This window comes from Chiloscyllium punctatum, chromosome 2 (genome assembly GCF_047496795.1).
Source record: "Chiloscyllium punctatum isolate Juve2018m chromosome 2, sChiPun1.3, whole genome shotgun sequence".
Taxonomy (NCBI): domain Eukaryota; kingdom Metazoa; phylum Chordata; class Chondrichthyes; order Orectolobiformes; family Hemiscylliidae; genus Chiloscyllium; species Chiloscyllium punctatum.
The window spans coordinates 286,754-305,730 of record NC_092740.1 but is presented as its reverse complement, the minus strand read 5'-3'; the positions used below and the strand labels follow the sequence as shown (position 1 = coordinate 305,730).

General features: G+C 45.0%; 2 protein-coding genes across 8 annotated transcripts in view; one reads left to right on the top strand and one right to left on the bottom strand.

Moving 5' to 3' along the window:
* The window catches only part of LOC140493806 (nipped-B-like protein), a 523,989-nt gene extending 518,487 nt beyond the window's left edge, over positions 1–5,502 (top strand). For all 6 annotated transcript variants that reach the window (XM_072592747.1, XM_072592718.1, XM_072592708.1 and 3 more), the window contains one exon: positions 4,503–5,502. In XM_072592747.1, the coding sequence (XP_072448848.1) occupies positions 4,503–4,868 (366 nt within the window). In that variant the 3' untranslated portion in view covers positions 4,869–5,502. The remainder of the gene's footprint in view (positions 1–4,502) is intronic.
* Positions 5,503–6,510: 1,008 nt separating this feature from the next.
* lmbrd2b (LMBR1 domain containing 2b) overlaps positions 6,511–18,977 on the bottom strand; it is a 51,405-nt gene continuing 38,938 nt past the window's right edge. For both annotated transcript variants that reach the window (XM_072592679.1, XM_072592689.1), the window contains exons 14-18: positions 7,708–7,811; positions 7,454–7,500; positions 7,264–7,360; positions 6,938–7,073; positions 6,511–6,733 (exon numbers count right to left, since the gene is read on the bottom strand). In XM_072592679.1, the coding sequence (XP_072448780.1) occupies positions 6,673–6,733; positions 6,938–7,073; positions 7,264–7,360; positions 7,454–7,500; positions 7,708–7,811 (445 nt within the window). In that variant the 3' untranslated portion in view covers positions 6,511–6,672. The remainder of the gene's footprint in view (positions 6,734–6,937; positions 7,074–7,263; positions 7,361–7,453; positions 7,501–7,707; positions 7,812–18,977) is intronic.

The window sequence follows — 18,977 nt, the reverse complement described above, 5'->3', positions numbered from 1 at the left end:
AAATTTGCAGACGATACGAAGATAGGTGGAGTTGTGGACAGTGAGGAGGGCATTTGTCGTTTGCAAAGGGACTTAGATGCGATGCAGAGCTGGGCTGAAGAGTGGCAGATGGAGTTCAACCCTGCCAAGTGTGAGGTTGTCCATTTTGGAAGAACAAATAAGAATGTGGAATACAGGGTTAATGGTAGGGTTCTTAGTCAGGTGGAGGAACAGAGGGATCTTGGGGTCTATGTACATAGATCTTTGAAAGTTGCCACTCAGGTGGATAGAGTTTGTAAGAAGGCCTATGGTGTATTATCGTTCATTAGCAGAGGGATTGAATTCAAGAGTCGTGAAGTGATGTTGCAGCTGTATAGGGCTTTGGTTAGGCCACATTTGGAGTACTGTGTGCAGTTCTGGTCGCTTCACTTTAGGAAAGATGTGGAAGCTTTGGAGAGGGTGCAGAGAAGACTTACCAGGATGTTGTCTGGAATGGAGAATAGGTCGTACGAGGATAGGTTGAGAGATCTCGGCCTTTTCTCGTTGGAACGGCGAAGGATGAGGGGTGACTTGATAGAGGTTTATAAGATGACCAGGGGAATAGATAGAGTAGACAGTCAGAAACTTTTTCCCCGGGTACAACAGAATGTTACAAGGGGACATAAATTTAAGGTGAAGGGTGGAAGGTATAGGGGAGATGTCAGGGGTGGGTTCTTTACCCAGAGAGTGGTGGGGGCATGGAATGCGCTGCCCGTGGGAGTGGTAGAGTCAGAATCATTGGCGACCTTTAAGCGGCATTTGGATAGGTACATGGATGGGTGCTTAATCTAGGATAGAAGTTCGGCACAACATCGTGGGCCGAAGGGCCTGTTCTGTGCTGTATTGTTCTATGTTCTGTGTACTGTCCCAATATTCCTCCAAGGCCCATTCTCCTCTTAGCTGCCTAGACCTTACATACACTTCCCTTTTCCTGTTGGCTAGTCGCACGATTTCTCCTGTCATCCACGGTTCACGAATCTTGTCTTTCCTATCCCTTGTTTTCAATGGGACATGCCTATCCTGCACGATCTTTAATCTACCTTTTGAAAGCCTCCCACATCTCAAATGTAGACTTTCTTTCAATTAGCTGTGTCCAATCCACATTTCCCAGCTCCTGCCTAATTTTGATATAATTGGCCTTGGTCCAGTTTAGTACTCACCCATTAGGACCACTCTCATCTTTGTCTACGAGTATTCTAAAACTTACAGAATTGTGGTCACTGTTCCCAGAGAAATCCACTGCAACTTCTACCACTTGGCCTGTCTCATTCCCCAACACCAGGTCCAATATGGCGCCTTCCCTTGTCAGACTATTGACATACAGATGACACGAAGATTGGTGGAGTGGCAGAAAAACGGACTGTCAAAGAATACAGGAGAATATAGATAGACTGGTGAGTTGGGCGGAGAAAGTGGCAGGAAGAATTCAGTCCAGGCAAATGTGAGGTGATGCATTTTGGGAAGTCTAATTCTAGAGCGAATTATACAGTAAATGGAAGAGCCTTGGGAAAAGTTGATAAACAGCGAGATCTGGGAGTTAAGGTTCATTGTACCCTAAAGGTGGCTGCACAGGTGGATAGAATAGTCAAGAAGGCATATGGTATGCTTACCTTCATCAGACAGGGTATTGAGTATAAGAGCTGGCAGGTCATGTTAAAATTGTACAAGACTTTGGTTTGGCCACATTTAGAATTCTGGTCGCCACATTACCAAAAGGATGTGGACGCATTGGAGAGGGTGCAGAGAAGGTTTACGAGGATGTTGCCTGGTATGGAAGGTGCTAGCTATGAACAGAGGTTGAGTAGGTTCGGTTTATTTTCATTAGAAAAAAGGAGATTGAGGGGGTACCTGATTGAGGTTTACAAAATCATGAAGGGTATAGATAGTAGATAGAGGGAGGCTTTTTCCCAGCGTGAAGGATTCAATAACGAGAGGTCACGCTTTCAAGGTGAGAGGTGAAAAGTTTAAGGGGGATACATGCGGCAATTACTTTACCCAGAGGGTGGTAGGTGCCTGGAACGTGTTGCCACCAGAGGTGGTAGAGGTAGGCACGGTAGATTCATTTAAGATGCGTCTGGACAGATGCATGAGTAGGTGGGGAGCAGAGGGATACAGATGGTTAGGAATTGGGCGATGGGCTTAGACAGTGGATTTGGATTGGAGGGCCGAAGGGCCTGTTCCTGGGCTGTAAATTTTCTTTTTTGTTCTTGTTTTTTGGGATGAAGGCTTTAGGCACACTGGCCTTCATCAATCAGGGCATTGAGTTTGGCGGTTGGGAAGTTATGTTGCAGTTGTACAGGATGTTGGTGAGACCGCACTTGGAGTATTGTGTTCAGTTTTGGTCACCTAGCTTTCGGAAGGATGTTGCCAAGGCTCAAGAGACTGAGTTATAGGAAGACGTTGGACAAGATAGGACATTTTTCTTTAGAGCGTAGGAGACTAAGGGGAAATCTTATAGAAGTGTATAAGATCATGAGAGGCATAGACAGGGTGGATGCAAGCAGTCTTATCACGGGGTGGGTAATTGACCAGTTTGGGCTGAAGGGCCTGTCTCCATGCTGCAGGACTCTTTAACTCTCCCTTATCATTCCCAGCCCCTCCAACTGCGTATAAACTCTATCTTTCAGAATCATCTCCAACAACTTACTCACCACTGAAGTCAGACTCACAGGTCTCTAGTTCAAAGACTTCTCCTTCCATCCACAGGGTTCAGTTCTCAGATCTCAACTGTTTGCAATGTATTTAATTATTACATTAGATTATTTAGTGTGGAAACAGGCCCTTTGGCCAAACATGTCCACACTGACCTTCCAAAGAGCAACCCACCCAGACCCATACCCCTACATCTACCCCTTACCTAACACTACGGGCAATTTAGCATGGCCAATTCACCCTGACCTGCAAGTTTTTGGACTGTGGGAGGAAACCCACGAGGAGAACGTGCAAACTCCACACAGACAGTTGCCTGAGGTGGGAATTGAACCCGGGTCTCTGCCACTGTGAGGCAGCAGTGCTAACTACTGTGCCACTGTACCACCCTTATCTGCAAGGACAGAGTGTAACTAAGCAAAGTTTGGGGATGATACTAAAATTGGTGGGAAAGCAGGAAGTGATAAGGAAATGGAGTTTACAGGTGGACATTGATAGGCTTGGAGAATGGGTCAGAATCTGGCAGATGGAGTTTAATCTCAGTAAGTGTGAGGTTATCCATCTTGGCTGGAAAAAACAAAAGGGCAAATTATTATTTAAATGAGAAGCAGATTACAAGTGTGCCAATGCATATCAAAGTGGATATGCAAGTACAGCATAAAATAAGAAAGGCAAATGGAATCCTAACATTTATTGCAAAAGGATTGGATTGTATAAGTAGTGTTGTTACAGTTATATACATTTCGAACAGTGTCCAGTTTTGATCTGCTTACGAACAATGTGGTGGCACTGCAGATTGATCCTAGGGATGAAAGGACTGTCACACGAGGAGCAGTTCAATAGCTTGAACTTGTACTCACTGGAGTTCAGAAGAATGAGGGAATGGAGGGGGGATATAAAAATGCTAAAGGGGATTGCTAAGGTGGACATGGAACAGATGTTCCCCTATGTGGGACAGTCTCAAATAAGATGGTACAGGTATCGAGTGAGAGAAGGTAGGTTTGAAAAGATGAGAAACTGCTTCTCTCAGAAGGTTGTGAATCGATGGAACTCACTGCCTCACTGGAGGCAGAATCAATCAACAGATTTGAGAAAGAAACAGATAAGTTTCTGATCCAAAGCAGGATAAAGTGTGATGGGGAGCAGGCAGGAAATTGGGGGTGAGATCAGCTGTGATCACGTTAAATGACAGAGCAAGCTCAAAAGGCTTATTTGTCCACTCCTGCTTCTAATTCCTAGGGAATCTGTTTTTCAAATCAACCTGTTCAGAAATGTTCTTTCTTATCTCTGGAGCAAGTAGATCTTGAACCTCAGCCTCCTGGCTCAGAGAGAAGGGTACTACTGGGTAATTGAAATCTTCCAAAACACTCCCCCGTGGACTAAAGAAAGCTTGGATATTGAATGTATTTGGGCAAAGTTCCACTGAATTTTGTTTGCCAAGGTGTGGAGAGTGATGGGAGACAGGCAGGAGTAGAGTGAAGGCTGCAATCAGATCAGCCATCATCGCATGGAATGGCAGACAAAGTCTACTACTGTTCCTATAATATTTTTATTTGGATTCAAGAGGACATAATGAAGGACAATCTATATAACTCTCTATCTGTATTTGGTACATTGTATTCTCCTGGTTCCCCTTTTCCCCTGCTGTCATTCAAGCACTGTTACCTGTACTTCTCGAAGGGCCCAGTGCTGCTGTTCAGACATGCTCATCTTCTTGGGGTCCAATGTTGATGTTTAGTTCCTTTTGCTTAGGTAGCTGTCTGTATTTTTTGGAGTCATGTGCTGTCATTCAACTACGTTTTAACTAATCCCTTCTCTTTCCAATCATCTCTAAGGCAACCAGAAGATCTAAAAGATTGTCTGACCCAGGGGATCTTGGAGCTCAGCTACATGAAGCTGTGGAAGTAATGGATGTGATTGCCATCTGCTGCCCCAAATATAAAGACCGGCCCCAGATTGCAAGAGTTGTGGAAAAGACAAGCAGTGGTTTCAGTGTTCATTGGATGGCCGGTTCATATAGTGGCTCCTGGACAGAGGCTAAACGCAGAGAGGGCCGCAAACTGGTGCCTTGGGTTGACAGTATCAAAGAGTCGGACATCATTTACAAGAAAATTGCTCTGACAAGTGCAAATAAGCTGACTAACAAAGTTGTTCAGACTTTACGATCGCTGTATGCAGCAAAGGAAGGATCTTCCTGCTAACACAATTAAAACTGCAGCCAAATTCACAGCAGTGAGGAGAATTAACTTGGGGCTAAAAGACCATATTCTGACAACACTTACGAAATGAATGGTTTCACAGTCTGCAAAACTCTACTGGGATCCAGACCCGGAGACAGACAAGAAGAAAGCAATTGTCAGATACCATTTTCTCGTGGGAGCTTCCTTCGCTGTTGTACAGCCGAACCTTCTTGATTGATTTTAACTCCCACTGTATTATAGTTTAACAAAACAAAAAATTGTTTATATCTTGGAAAAAGAATTCTGTTTAAAAATAAAAGTTAAGTGAATGTTGGAATTTAGTCTGTTAATGTTCTTAATAAAGTGTTCTTGGAGTTTAACCTAGCAGCAATGGCTTTCTTTAGTGTAGCAGAAGTTCCAGAGAGAAGTTATTTTACAGGATGTATAATGCCAGACTGTGCTGGATATAATTTATTCTAATGAAAGCATGCAGTATCTGTGACCTACATGGGAGATTTTATTTGATTTTTTTTGTTTTGTAAATGTAGATTTAAATGTATTAGGGTCACTCTGGCAAAACAAGAAAAAAGGGATCCCCAGCCAAAACAAACTGGCGGAACAAATACTGCAATAAATTTTTTACCTCTCTTTGTTACCTGTCTGTTTCCAGTTGGTTGTGTTTTTTATGTCAAGTGCATGTGTGGGAGGTTTGAATTTCCTCAATATTGGTAAAAAAAATTCTGTAAAAAACTAAACTACTGCTTTTTTTTTCATTCATTTCATCTGTGCACAGATTGATCATCTTAGGCTCAATCTATTGGAAATGAATAACCAAACAAGGAAATTGGAACCTCTGCACATCTGTTTAAGAGCAGTAGAGAACAGCCTTAGTGTATGGTCACTAAGTTGGCCATGTGTTTACTATTTATTAGTCTTTCAAAGGCTTGGGAAATAAGTTTAATGTGTATTAGTTAGGACAATTATGACACAGTTGAACCAGATTTGCCTTTGTCTGGCTGTATCTAGACTGACAGAAAATCACTGGTGACACCAATATCTCAAAACTAAGGTCAAATATAATCAGTATGTGAATAGCTGAGAGAAATGCAACTAACAGCAATATTAGGAGTTCTTATTTTATGAAAGAATTAGATTTATATCCTGGAGATTCCTGTATGATCTGTTTGCTTGGTTGATTGTGGGGGGATACTCCGAGCAGGTATACAACGTAGATTCTGTTTTTCACACACTCTCCTCACTCCTTCAGTGATTTAAACCTTATTGAGGAAGAAAGTTACCAGGCACTGAGAACAGAGCATTTTATAGGTTTAAACTTGACACTTTATTAAATACACCCAATAAATTACAATGATTTTTTTACACCAAAATGTGAATACAGAAATCTGATTACTAGCCCAAAATGCATCCTTCATTCCAAGGGCAGAAAAGTGCAAGAGCAAAATTAACCAGAAAGAAGAGTCTCTGAAAAATGTACTCCTGAACCCAGGAACCACAGTCCATGCACAAATGGAAATATCAGCACACAGCTATCAGTTTTACTCCTGCAGTGAACAGTATAACTGGAACGAAGGGATGAAAGAACATTTGCACTTCCACAGAACCCTCCATGACATCAAGCTATCCCAAAGCATTTTTACAACCAATAAAGTAATTTTGAAGTAAGTCCAGTCACTGTAGTACTTGGGAAGGGAAAAGCAGATCAGGCCCTTCCCAACAAAACCTCCACCCCCAGCTGTGGCTGAGGGCAGATAGTGGATTAAACTCAAGCAGATGCAAATCTGTGGAACTGACCCTTTGTGCACATTCAGATATCATCAAAGATCCGGCTGCGGGACATCGACAAATACCTTCCGCTTGGTTGGTACCTAAAAGAACAGGAACAGGGTAACTAGTGAGCACAAACATAGACTGCAACTCCAGGGTTCACAAAAACTGATCTCAGAATGCTTACAATACTTAACAGGCTTAACAATACAATGCTTAACAGGCCACTAACTCTTGCCCACCCGAATGCTGGCTGGAACCCACATGCCAATCCCATCCATGCATATTGCTCCCATGCTCTTTACCTTCCCAGCTCAGAGTTCTGATCAGGGCAGTCATCACTGAAGGAGTCAGCATTAAAATCCATAGGCTCTGGATCCTGCAGCAACTCCATGCAATCCCTTTCTGACCTACTGTTTGAGCGGGAGTACTTAGTGGAAGCTTAAAAAAAAACAAGTCAGTTAACAAGAATCACTAATTTTCATTGAGAAACTGATACAGGAACAGGGGTGTGTGGTTGGTTTGAAAGCGGGGTGGGAACTGTGTAGGTATTTGGGAGAAGGGAAAAAAAACACATAGGAGTCAGAGCAACCAAGAGAAAGTGAGTAAGAGAATGGACAGACTGTCTTACCCCGCTTAGTTGCATGCAATGAACTAGGTATTTCAGAGTGAGAGCCCCTGTTCCGTGTGAAATCCTCTTTCTGGTTTCCATAGCGTTCTTTCCATTCCTGCCAAGAAATACAAAACGACACCCAGCATGGAGAAAATGTGAAAATCAGGAAGAAGCAGGCAGGTTTGAGTGTCAAGGACCCACGGCTTACCCTTCGCCGATTCTCCCCATCTTCAAGTCGCTGCCGTTTCCTTTTTTCTGTAACAGAAACATTAAGCATTTGTCAGCAAACCTGTGTTAACCAGAATGTATAACACAACCTCCCAGGAAAACAATGTACAAATGTCCCCACAAACACACATCCTTCCCTGCTACAATTTCCATTACAGACACATCAGAAAAGCCCTGAGCTGAATTTTTAAAATGTAGAGATAATGATGATTCTGATATATAAAAAAACTTCACCTCTTTTAATTAGCTCTTTTCCTTCATCCACAAGGTCAGATGTCATTTCATTATCTCCCATAAATTGTTGGAAGCCAAGGAGATTCAGGCAGCGTGTACCCAGGCTGATGAGAAAAATATCAAACATAAGAAATAGGAACAGGATTAGTCTGTTCAGCCCCTTGAACCTGCTGTCCACCATGTAATAGGATCATGGCTGATCTGACATTGCACATGTCCACTTTTCTGCCCCTTCCCCTGACCAAGAATCTATCTCAGCCTGAAACATACAGAAGGACTCTACCCCCACCACACTCAGTAACAAGGGGTTCCAAAGACTCAATCCTCACAGAAGACATTCCTCCTCATCTCAGTCTTAAATTGGTGCCCCTTTTTTCTGAGACTATGCCCTCTGATCTCCTTGACCATCCCAAACCTCTCAGCATTTACCTTGATTGAAACCTATAGAATTCTATAGGTTTCAATGAGATCACCTCTCATCTTTCTCAACTCCAGGGAGTAGAATCCCATCCGGTTTAACCTTTGCTCATAAGACAATCCTATACCAGGGATCACCCGAGTGAACCTTCTTTGAACTGCCTCCAATAAAATGAGAGCTTTCTTTAAATAAGGGACCAAAACTGCTGACAGTGCTCCAGCTGCGGTCTCCCCAGCACCTCGTACAGTTGCAGTAAGACTGTACTCTTACACGCCCACATTCCATTAGCCCTTCCTGATTAACTGCTGCACATTGGTGTTTTATAAACAGGTATAAACAGTTTAACACAAGTCAGTGAACTTCACGTTTTCCCACATTGTACCATTTACTTAACTTTATCAACACCTCTCTGTGAACATAAAATAAAACCTAACAACTGCTGATGCTAGAAGAAAATAAAAACACATTGTTAGGAATGGTCTGGCAGCATCTGTGGAGAGAAAGCAGAGTTAACACTTCAGATCCAGAGACCTTTCTTCAGAATGGATTGTGGCTGGGAAAAGATTGGTAAAAATGTTGAAGTTGGGGTGGGGAATAAACAGTAAGTGGACATGGAGCCCAGAGACGGGGAAAAAAACAGTTGGGCAAAGGAACGGGTAAACGTCAACCTGGGAGAATAGCTGTTAATGAGGACCATTAGTGGCTGACAATGGGTTTCTGTCGTAGCCTCCAGGACACCTTTGTCCACTCCTCTTCTACTCTCCCCAGATCCCCCATGGAACTTCTCCTGCAATCACAATGTCTAACACCTGCCTGTTTACTTGCTTCCTCCTCACTATCCAAGGCCCAAGCTACACCATCCTAGTGAAACAGATTTACCTGCATTTCACTCAATCCAGTTTACTGCATTCACTGCTCACAATGTAGTCTCCTCTACAATGTGGAGATAAAACACAGACTGGGTAAGCTCTTTGCACGATACTTGCATTCTTACTGTAAAAATAACCCTGAGCTTCCTGTTGCCTGCCTCTTCACCACACCATGTCCTCTGGCCAATATCTCTGTCTCAGACTTGCTGCAGAGTTCCAATGAAGCTCAGCGCAAGCTGCAAGAACAGCATCTCATTTTTTTGCTTCAGGACCCTGCAAACTTTAGGACTCAATATTGCATTCAACCACTTTAGGCCTGAGTGCCTTCGCCCATGTTCTTACCCCCAACTCCCACGCACCCCACCCCTTGTCATCATATGGGCTGCTACCACAAACCACCCATTTGCAGCCGCTAACAGCAGGGTTTTCAGTTCTTGGATCATTGGGACCACTTGTGGGGTAGAGGTGACCTGTACAAAGGTGATGGGTTGCTCACAAACTGGTGGGGAACCAATATCCTTGTGGGGAGATTTGCTAGTGTCACACAGGAGGTTTTAAACTAGTTTGGCAGGGGGGTGGGACTCTGAATAAGAGAGGGACCATCGAGAAGTCAGAAGGAAAATATATCAGCCATTGAGAGCAAGTTTACTATTCAGGATAGACAGGAGCACAGTAAAGGGAGGGAAAATAACTTCTGGTTTAAAGTGCATTTATATTAATGCACAAGGCCTGACTGGTAAGGCAGATGAGCTCAGAGCATGGATTGGCTCTAGGACTGGGATATTATAGCCACAACAAAAACATGGCTGAAAGAAGGGCAGGACTGGCAGTTTAATGTTCCAGGATACAGAAGCTACAGGTGTGACAGAAGGACAAGTTAGTGAGGAGGGGGATTTGGCCTTCTGATAAGGGAGGACATAACAACAAGTGCTTAGAGAGGATATAGAGTGCTTAAGGGATCATCAAATGATGATTAAAACTTAGAAACAAGAAGTGGATGGTTATCTCTGCTGGGACTGCAGTATAGACCCCCAAATAGCCAGCAGGTACTAGAGGAGTATATGTGTAGAGAGATTGCAGATACCTGTAGGAAAAATAAAGTAGCATTGGTTGGAGATTTTAATTTCCCCTGTATTGACTGGGCCAACAAGAGTGTAAAAGACCCAGACGGAGTGGAATTTGTCCAAGAAAATGTGTCCAAGAAATTTTCCTAAATCAATATGTAGAAGGCCCTACTTAGGAGGGTGCAAGACTGGAGCTCCTCTTAGCAAACAAGGTTAGACAAGTGACTAAACTGTCAGTCGGAGAGCACTTTGGGTCCAGTGACCAGAACTCTCTTAGTTTTAACAGAGGGACCAAGGAGTACAAGTACATAGTTCTTTGAAAGTATTCCACAAGTTAATGTGCTAAACTAGAGCAAGGCCAATTCTGGGGCCATTAGACAGGATCCACCAGAGGTCAATTCGGTGAGTCTGTTTGAAGAAAAAGGAACGACTGACAAATGGGAGGCTTTTAAAAGTGCGATATCAAGAGTCTAGGGACAATATGTGAAAGGAAAAGTTGACAGGTTTAGGAGTCTCTGTCTGATGAGAAATATTGAGGCTCTGGTCAGGAAAAAGAAGGCGGCATACATTGGGTTTAAGATATCGGGCTCAAGTGAATCCTTAGATGAATATAAAAAGTGCAGGAACACACAAGTGGGAAATCAGAAAAGCAAAAAGAGGTTACGAGATGGACCAAACAGATAAGGTTAAAAATAATCCCAAAAGGTTCTATAGCTATATTAGAGTAAAAGGGTGAGAGGGAGAGAATAGGTCCCCTTAAAGATCAGAATGGCTGTCTATGTGTAGAGCCACAGGAGAAGGGGGGAGATTTTCAATGAATATTTCTCCTCAGTGTTTACTGAGGAGAGAATCATGGATGCTAAAGAAATAAGCGAAACAAGTAGTGACGTTTTGGACCACACACACATTAGCAAAGAGGAGGGGTTTGCAGCCCTAAAGCACATTAAGGTGGATAAATCTCCTGGGCCTGATCAAGTCCATCCTCAGATGCTGTGAGAGGGTAGGGAAGAAACTGCAGACGGCCTTGCAGAGATTTTTACTTCATCTTTCGTCACTGGTGAAGTTCCAGAAGACTAAAGGCTGGCTAATGTTGTTCCATTGTTACAGAAAGTTAGCAAAGACAAGCCAGAAAACTATAGGCATCAGTGGAAGGCAAGTTGTTGGAGAGGATACTGAGGGACAGGATCAACCAACATTTTGGATGGTCAAGGTCTGATTAGGGAAAGCCAGCATGGATTTGTGGACAGGAACTCACGTCTGACAAATCTTTTCAAGTTTTTCAAATACGTAACCAAGAGGATAGATGGTGGTAGGGCAGTGTCTATATGGACTTTAGTAAGGCCTTTGACAAGGTCCCACACGGCAGGTTAGTCATGAAGGTTAGATGGCATGGGATTGAGGGAGAGCTAAATAATTGGATTCAAAAGTGGCTCAATGGTAGGAAAGTAGAGGGTAATGATTGAAGGTGGTTTCTCAGACAGGAGGCCTGTGACTAGTGGTGTGTTATAGGGGTTGGTGCTGGACATTTGTTAATTGTTATTTACATAAATAATCTGAATGTGAATGCACAAGGCATGATTAGTAAGTCTGTAAATGATAGAAAATTAAGATGTACTGTTGATGGTGCTGAAGGTTATCAAAAATTACAGAAGGATCTTAATCAGATGGGGAAGTGGGCTAAGGATTGGCAAATGCAGTTCAGTACAGATAAGTGTGAGGTATTGCACTTTGGGAAGTCAAACCAAGGTAGGACTTGTACAGTAAACAGTAAGGTCCTGGAGGAGTGTTGTGGAAGAGAGGGACCTAGCAGTACAAGTACATAGTTCTTTGAAAGCGACATCACAGGTAGACAGGGTGGTGAAGATGGCATTTAGCATCCTGGCCTTCATCAGTCAAGACACTGAGTATACGATGTATGGGACGTTATGTTAAAGTTGTGTAAGTTGTTGGTGAGGCTGCAGTTGGTGTATTGTGTGCAGATTTGGTCATCCTGTCATCGAGTCAGAGATGTTCAGCACAGAAACAGACCCTTCGGTCCGACTCGTCCATGCTGACCAGATATCCCAACCTAATCTAGTCCTATTTGCCAGCACTTGGCCCATGTCCCTATAAGGTAAAAACAATGACTACAGATGCTGGAATCCAGATTCTGGATTAGTGGTGCTGGAAGAGCACAGCAGTTCGGGCAGTGAAATCGACGTTTCGGGCAAAAGCCCTTCCTGATGAAGGGCTTTTGCCCGAAACGTCGATTTCGAAGCTACTTGGATGCTGCCTGAACTGCTGTGCTCTTCCAGCACCACTAATCCAGAACCATGTCCCTATAAACCCTTTCTATTCAAATACCCATCCAGATGCCGTTTAAACATTGCAATTGTACTAACCTCTACCACCTTTTCTGACAGCTCATTCCATACACATACCACCCTCTGGGTGAAAAAGTTGCCCCTTAGGTCTCTTTTATACCTTTTTCCCCTCACCCTAAACCTATGCCCTCTAGTTCTAGACTCCCCGACCCCAGGAAAAAGACTTTGTCTATTTACCCTATCCATGCCCCTCATGATTTTGTAAATCTCTATAAGGTCACCCCTCAGCCTCCGATGCTCCAGGGAAAACAGCCCCAGCCTGTTCAGCCTCTCCCTATAGCTCAAATCCTCCAACCCTGGCAACATCCTTGTAAATCTTTTCTGAACTCTTTCAAGTTTCACAACATCTTTCCGTTAGGAAGGAGACCAGAACTGCACACAATATTCCAAAAGTGACCTAACCATGTCCTGTACAGCTGCAACATGACCTCCCAACTGCTGTACGCAATACTCTGACCAATAAAGGAAAGTATACCAAATGCCTCCTTCACTATCCTGAGGTAAAAACAATGACTGCAGATGCTGGAAAGCAAATTCTGGATTAGTGGTGCTGGAAGAGCACAGCAGTTCAGGCAGCATCCAACGAGCAGCGAAATCGACGTTTCGGGCAAAAGCCCTTCATCAGGAATCCCCTATGAAGGGCTTTTGCCCGAAAGGTCGATTTCGCTGCTCGTTGGATGCTGCCTGAACTGCTGTGCTCTTTCAGCACCACTAATCCAGAATAGTCCTTCATTATCCTATCTACCTGTGACTCCACTTTCAAGGAGCTAGGAACCTACACTCCAAGGTCTCTTTGTTCAGCAACACTCCCTAGGACCTTACCATTAAATATATAAGTCCTGCTAAGAGTTGCTTTCCAAAAATGCAGCACCTCACACTTATCTGAATTAAACTCCAGCCCATTGGCCCATCTGATCAAGATCCTGTTGTAATCTGAGGTAACCCTCTTTGCTGTCCACTACACCTCCAAATTTGGTGTCATTTGCAAACTTACTACCTGTATCTTTTATGCTTGCATCCAAATCATTTATGTAAATGACAAAAAGTAGAGGACCCAGCACCGATCCTTGTGGCACTCCACTAGTCACAGGCTTCCAGTCTGAAAAACAACCCTCCACCACCAACCTCTGTCTTCTATCTTTGAGCCAGTTCTATATCCAAATAAATTACTTAGTGTGGAAACAGGCCCTTCGGCCCAACAGGTCCACACTGACCCGCCGAAGCGCAACCCACCCAGACCCATTCCCCTACACCTAACACTACGGGCAATTTAGCATGGCCAATTCACCTGACCTGCACATCTTTAGATTGTGGGAGGAAATCGGAGCACCCAGAGGAAACCCACGCAGACACGGGGAGAATGTGCAAACTCCACACAGTCAGTTGCCTGAGGCGGGAATTGAACCCAGGTCTCTGGCGCTGTGAGGGAGCATTGCTAACCACTGTGCCACCGAGCCGCACAAAACCATACTGACTATCCCTAATCAGTCCAGAAAGACATAGTTAAACTGGAAAGAGTGCAGAGAAGATTTATGACGATGTTGCCAAGACTAGTAGGTCTGAGTTATAGGGAGAGATTAGCCAGGATAGGACTTTATTTCTTGGAACATAGGGAAATGAGGGGGTGAACTTATTGAGGTATATAAAATCACGAGTGGCTTAGATAGAATGAATATAGTCTTTCTCCCAGGGACAGGGAGCTGAAAACTAGAGAGCATAGGTTTAAGGTGAGAGGGGAAAGATTTAAGGAGGACCTGAGGGGTAACTTCTTCACGCACAGAGTGGTGTGGATATAGAACATAGAACAGTACAGCACAGAACAGGCCCTTCAGCCCACAATGTTGTGCCGACCACTGATCCTCATGTAGTCACCCTCAAATTTCTGTGACCATATGCATGTCCAGGAGTCTCTTAAATGTCCCCAATGACCCTGCCTCCACAACTGCTGCTGGCAACGCATTCCATGCTCTCACAACTCTGTGTAAAGCAGCTGCCTCTGACATCCCCTCTATACTTTCCTCCAACCAGCTTAAAACTATGACCCCTCGTGTTAGTCATTTCTGATTTTAGCTTCTGAAACCTTTTTTGCTGCTTTTTCCCTTTTGATTAAATTCACAACCTCCCTTCTTATCCAGTGGTCCCCTACTTTGCCATCCTTGTCCTTCTCTTGTTTCTCTCTGTAAACTGTTTGTAATTTGCCTTTCCACCTATTTTTGTTAACTGCAAATGTAGCCATATTACATTCTTCCTCCAAGTGATAACGACATGATAAATACAGTCTCAGTCATGATCCCTGTGGAACCTCACAGGTACATAACGCTCACTGATCTATAATTACCCGGGGTGTCTCTACGGCCTTTCTTGAACAAGGGCACATTTGTAATCCTCCAATCCTCTGGTTTAAATCTGTATCTACCCCAGGTTATTGAGAGGGGCAAGAAAGGAGATTGTTGGGGCCTTGACCAAGATCTTTGTATCCTTGCTAGCCACTGGAACAGTCCTGAAGGACTGACAAGTAGCTAGTGCTGCTCCTTGTTCAAAGGAAATAGGGATAATCCAGGAAACTATAGACTGGGGAGTCTCCCATCGGTGTTTGGGAAGCGATTGAAAAGAATTCTTATGGATAGGATTTACGCTCTTTTGTAAAAGCATGGCCTAATTAGGGACAGTCAGTACATCTTTGTGCATGGCAGGTCACCTCTTACTAACTCGGCATGCTCAGCAGTGGATGTTGTCTACATGCATTTTAGTAAGACTTGCAACAAGGTCCCTCCCTGGTAGACTCATCCAATTACATGGGATCTACAATGACCTGGCTGCAACAGATTCAGAATTGGCTTGCTCACAGAAGGCAGAGGGTACTGGTGGAAGGATGTTTTTCAGGCTGGAGGTCCGTGACTGGGATCCCTGCTTTCTGTGATATATATATAGATGACTAAGGTGAAAATGTAAATGGGTGGATTAGTAAGTTTGCAACAATACAAAGATGGGTGGAGTTGTGGATAGCGTAGAAGGTTGTCAAAGGATGCAGCGGGACTATCGATCAGTTGCAGATATGGGCGGAGAAATGGCAGATGGAGTTTAATCTGGAGATATCTGAAGTGTTTACTTTGGGAGATCAATTATGAAGGAAAATATACTGTTAGTGGCGGGACCCTGAACAGCACTGACATGGAGGCACCTTCTGGTTCAAGTGCATAGCTCCCTGAAAGTGGTCATGCAAGTAAACAAGGTGGGAAAGGCAGCATATGGCACGCTTGACTTTATTCATTTTTGTGAGATGTGGGGGTCACTGGCTGGGCCCAGCATTTATTGCCTGTCCCTAGTTGCCCCTTGTGAAGGTGGGGGTGAGCTGCCTTCTCTTCCCGCTGCAGTCCATGTGCTGTGGGTAGACCCACAATGTCCCTGAGGGAGGGAATTCCAGGATTCTGACCCAGAGACACTGAAGGAACAACGATATATTTCCAAGTCAGGATGGGGAGGGACTCAGAGGGGAACTTGCAGGGGGTGGTGTTCCCATGTATCTGCTGTCCTTGTCCTTCTAGATGGAAGTGGTCATGGGTGTGGAAGGTGCTGTCTGAGGATCTTTGGTGAGTTTCTGCAGGGCATCTTGTAGATGGTACACACTGCTGCTACTGAGTGTGGGTGGGAGAGGGAGGGGATGTTTGAGGATGTGGTGCCAATCAAGCGGCTGCTTTCTCCTGGATGGTGTCGAGCTGCCCCCATCCAGGGGCAAGTGGGGAGTATTCCATCACACTCCTGCCTTGTAGATGGTGGACAGGCTTTGGGGAGTCAGGTGGTGAGTTACTCACCATAGTATTCCCAGCCTCTGACCTGCTCGTATAGTCACTGCACCTATGTGGTGAGTCCAGTTAAATTTCTGACCAATGGTAATCCTCAGGATGACGATAGAGGGTGATTCAGTGACAGTAACACCATTGAATGTCAAGGGGCGGTGGTTAGATTGTCATAGCCTGGCATTTGTGTGACACAAATGTTACTTTCCACTTGTCGGCCCAAGCCTGGAGATTGTCCAGATCTTGTTGTATTTGAACATGGACTGTTTCAGTATCTGAGGAGTTGTGAACGGTGCCGAACATTGTGTAATCATCAGGGAATATCCTCACTTCTGACCTTATGGTGGAGGGAAGGTCATTGATGAAGCAGCTGAAGATGGTTGGGTCGAGGACACTCCCCTGAGGGACTCCTGCAGAGATGTCCTGGAGCTGAGATGACAGACCCTCCACAACCACAACCATCTTCCTCTGTGTCAGGTCTGACTCTAATTACGGAGTGTTTGCCCCCTGACACCCATTGGGTCCAGTTTTGCCCGGGCTCCTTGATGCCACACTCGATCAAATCCAGCCTTGGTATCAAAGGCTGTCCCTCTCCCCTCCCCTCCCCTCTGGAATCCAGCTCTTTCGTCCATGTTTTACCCAAGGCTGGAATGAGGTCAGGAGCTGGGTGACCCTGGGGGATCCCAAACTGGGCGTCACCGAGCAGGTTATTGCTGAGCAGCTGCTGCTTGATAACTCTGTTACTGACACCATCCATCACGTTACTGAGGATCGAGGGGAGACTGATGGGACGGGAATTGGCCGGGTTGGATTTGTCCTGCTTTTTATGGACAGGACAATTTTGTACATTGTCAGGTAACTGCACTGGAACAGCTTGGCTCAAGATGGCAGCAAGGTCTGCAGCACACCTCTTCAGTACTATTGAAGAATGTTGTCAGGGCCCATTGCCTTTGCAGTATCCGGTGTCTCCAACTGTTTCTTGGTATCATGTGGAGGGAATCAAATTGGCTGGAGACTGGTATCTGTGATGCTGGGGACCACTGGAGGAGGCTGAGATGGATCATCCACTCGGCATTTCTGGCAGAAGATTGCCATGAAAGCTTCAGTCTTATCTTTTCCCTGATGGGTGGGGCGCTTCCATCATTGAGGATGGGGATATTTGTGGAACTGCCTCCTCCAGTTAGTTGTTTATTTGTCCACCAACATTCACTACTGGATGCGGCAGGACTGCAGAGTGTTAGATCTGATCTGTTGTGTGGGATCACTTAGCTCTGTCTATCACTTTGCTGCTCATGCTGATTGACATGCAAGTAGGCCTGTTTGGTACCTTCACCAGTCTGACCCCTCATCTTCAGGTATCCCTGGTGCTGCTCCCCTCTTACCCTCCTGTACTCCCCACTGAACCAGGGTTGATCCCCTGGTTTGATGGTAATGGTTGAGTGGGGGATATGCCAGGCCATGAGGTTATAGATTGTACTGGAGTACAGTTCTGCTGCTGTTGATGACCCACAGTGCCTCAGGGATGCCCAGCCTTGAGTTGCTCGATCAGTTCGAAGTCAGTCCCATTGAGCACGGTGATAGTGCCACACAACACGATGGAGGGCATTCTCAATGTGAAGGTGGGACTTTGTCTCCACAAGGACAGTGCAGTGGTCACTCTTACTGATACTGTCATGGACAGATGCTTCTGCAGCCAGCAGAGTGGTAAGGATGAGGTCAAGTATGTTTTTCCCTCTTGCTGGTTCTCTCACCTCCTACCGCAGACCCAGCCTAGCAGCTAGACAGTTTAGATTAGATTAGATTAGATTAGATTACCTACAGTGTGGAAACAGGCCCTTCGGCCCAACAAGTCCACTCCGACCCGCCGAAGCGTAACCCACCCAGACCCATTCTCCTACATTTACCCCTTCACCTCACACTATGGGCAATTTAGCATGGCCAATTCACCCTGACCTGCACATTTTTGGATTGTGGGTGGAAACTGGAGCACCCGGGGGAAACCCACGCAGACACGGGGAGAATGTGCAAACTCCCCACAGACAGTTGCCAGAGGCGGGAATTGAACCCGGGTTCCTGGTGCTGTGAGGCAGCAGTGTTAACCACTGAGCTACCGTGCCACCCTATTGATTGGGGAATTCGGTACAAGAGTCAGGATGTCATGTTGCAGCTTTATAAGATTTTGTACTTGAAGTGTGGCCTAACCAATGCCCAATTTTAGTCACCACATTACAGGAAGGATGTGGAGGGTTTGGAGAGCGTTCAGAAGAGGTTTACCAGGATGCTGTCTGGATTAGAGGGAGAGGCTGGAAATACCCAGGATGTTTTCTCTGGAGGGGTGGCAGAGGCTGAAGGGGTGACTTGATAGCAGTTCATAGAATTATGAGATGTATAGATAGGGTCAAAGGTCAGAATTAATTTCCCCAGCGTTGAAATGTCAAAAAATAGGGGGCATGCATTTAAGGTGAGGAGGGAATGCTCAAAGGAGATGAGAGGGGTAGGTTTGTTCTCTTTTAACGAAGCGTGATAGGAGTCTGGAATGGTGGTGGTACAGGCAGACATGATAGGGGCATTTGAGAGATTAGTTTAATTTGGCACCATGCTCAGCCCGACATAGTGAGCTGAAGGGACTAAACAGTAACAGACAGATTAGATTAGATTAGATTAGATTACTTACAGTGTGGAAACAGGCCCTTCGGCCCAACAAGTCCACACCGCCCCGCCGAAGCGTAACCCACCCATACCCCTACATTTACCCCTTA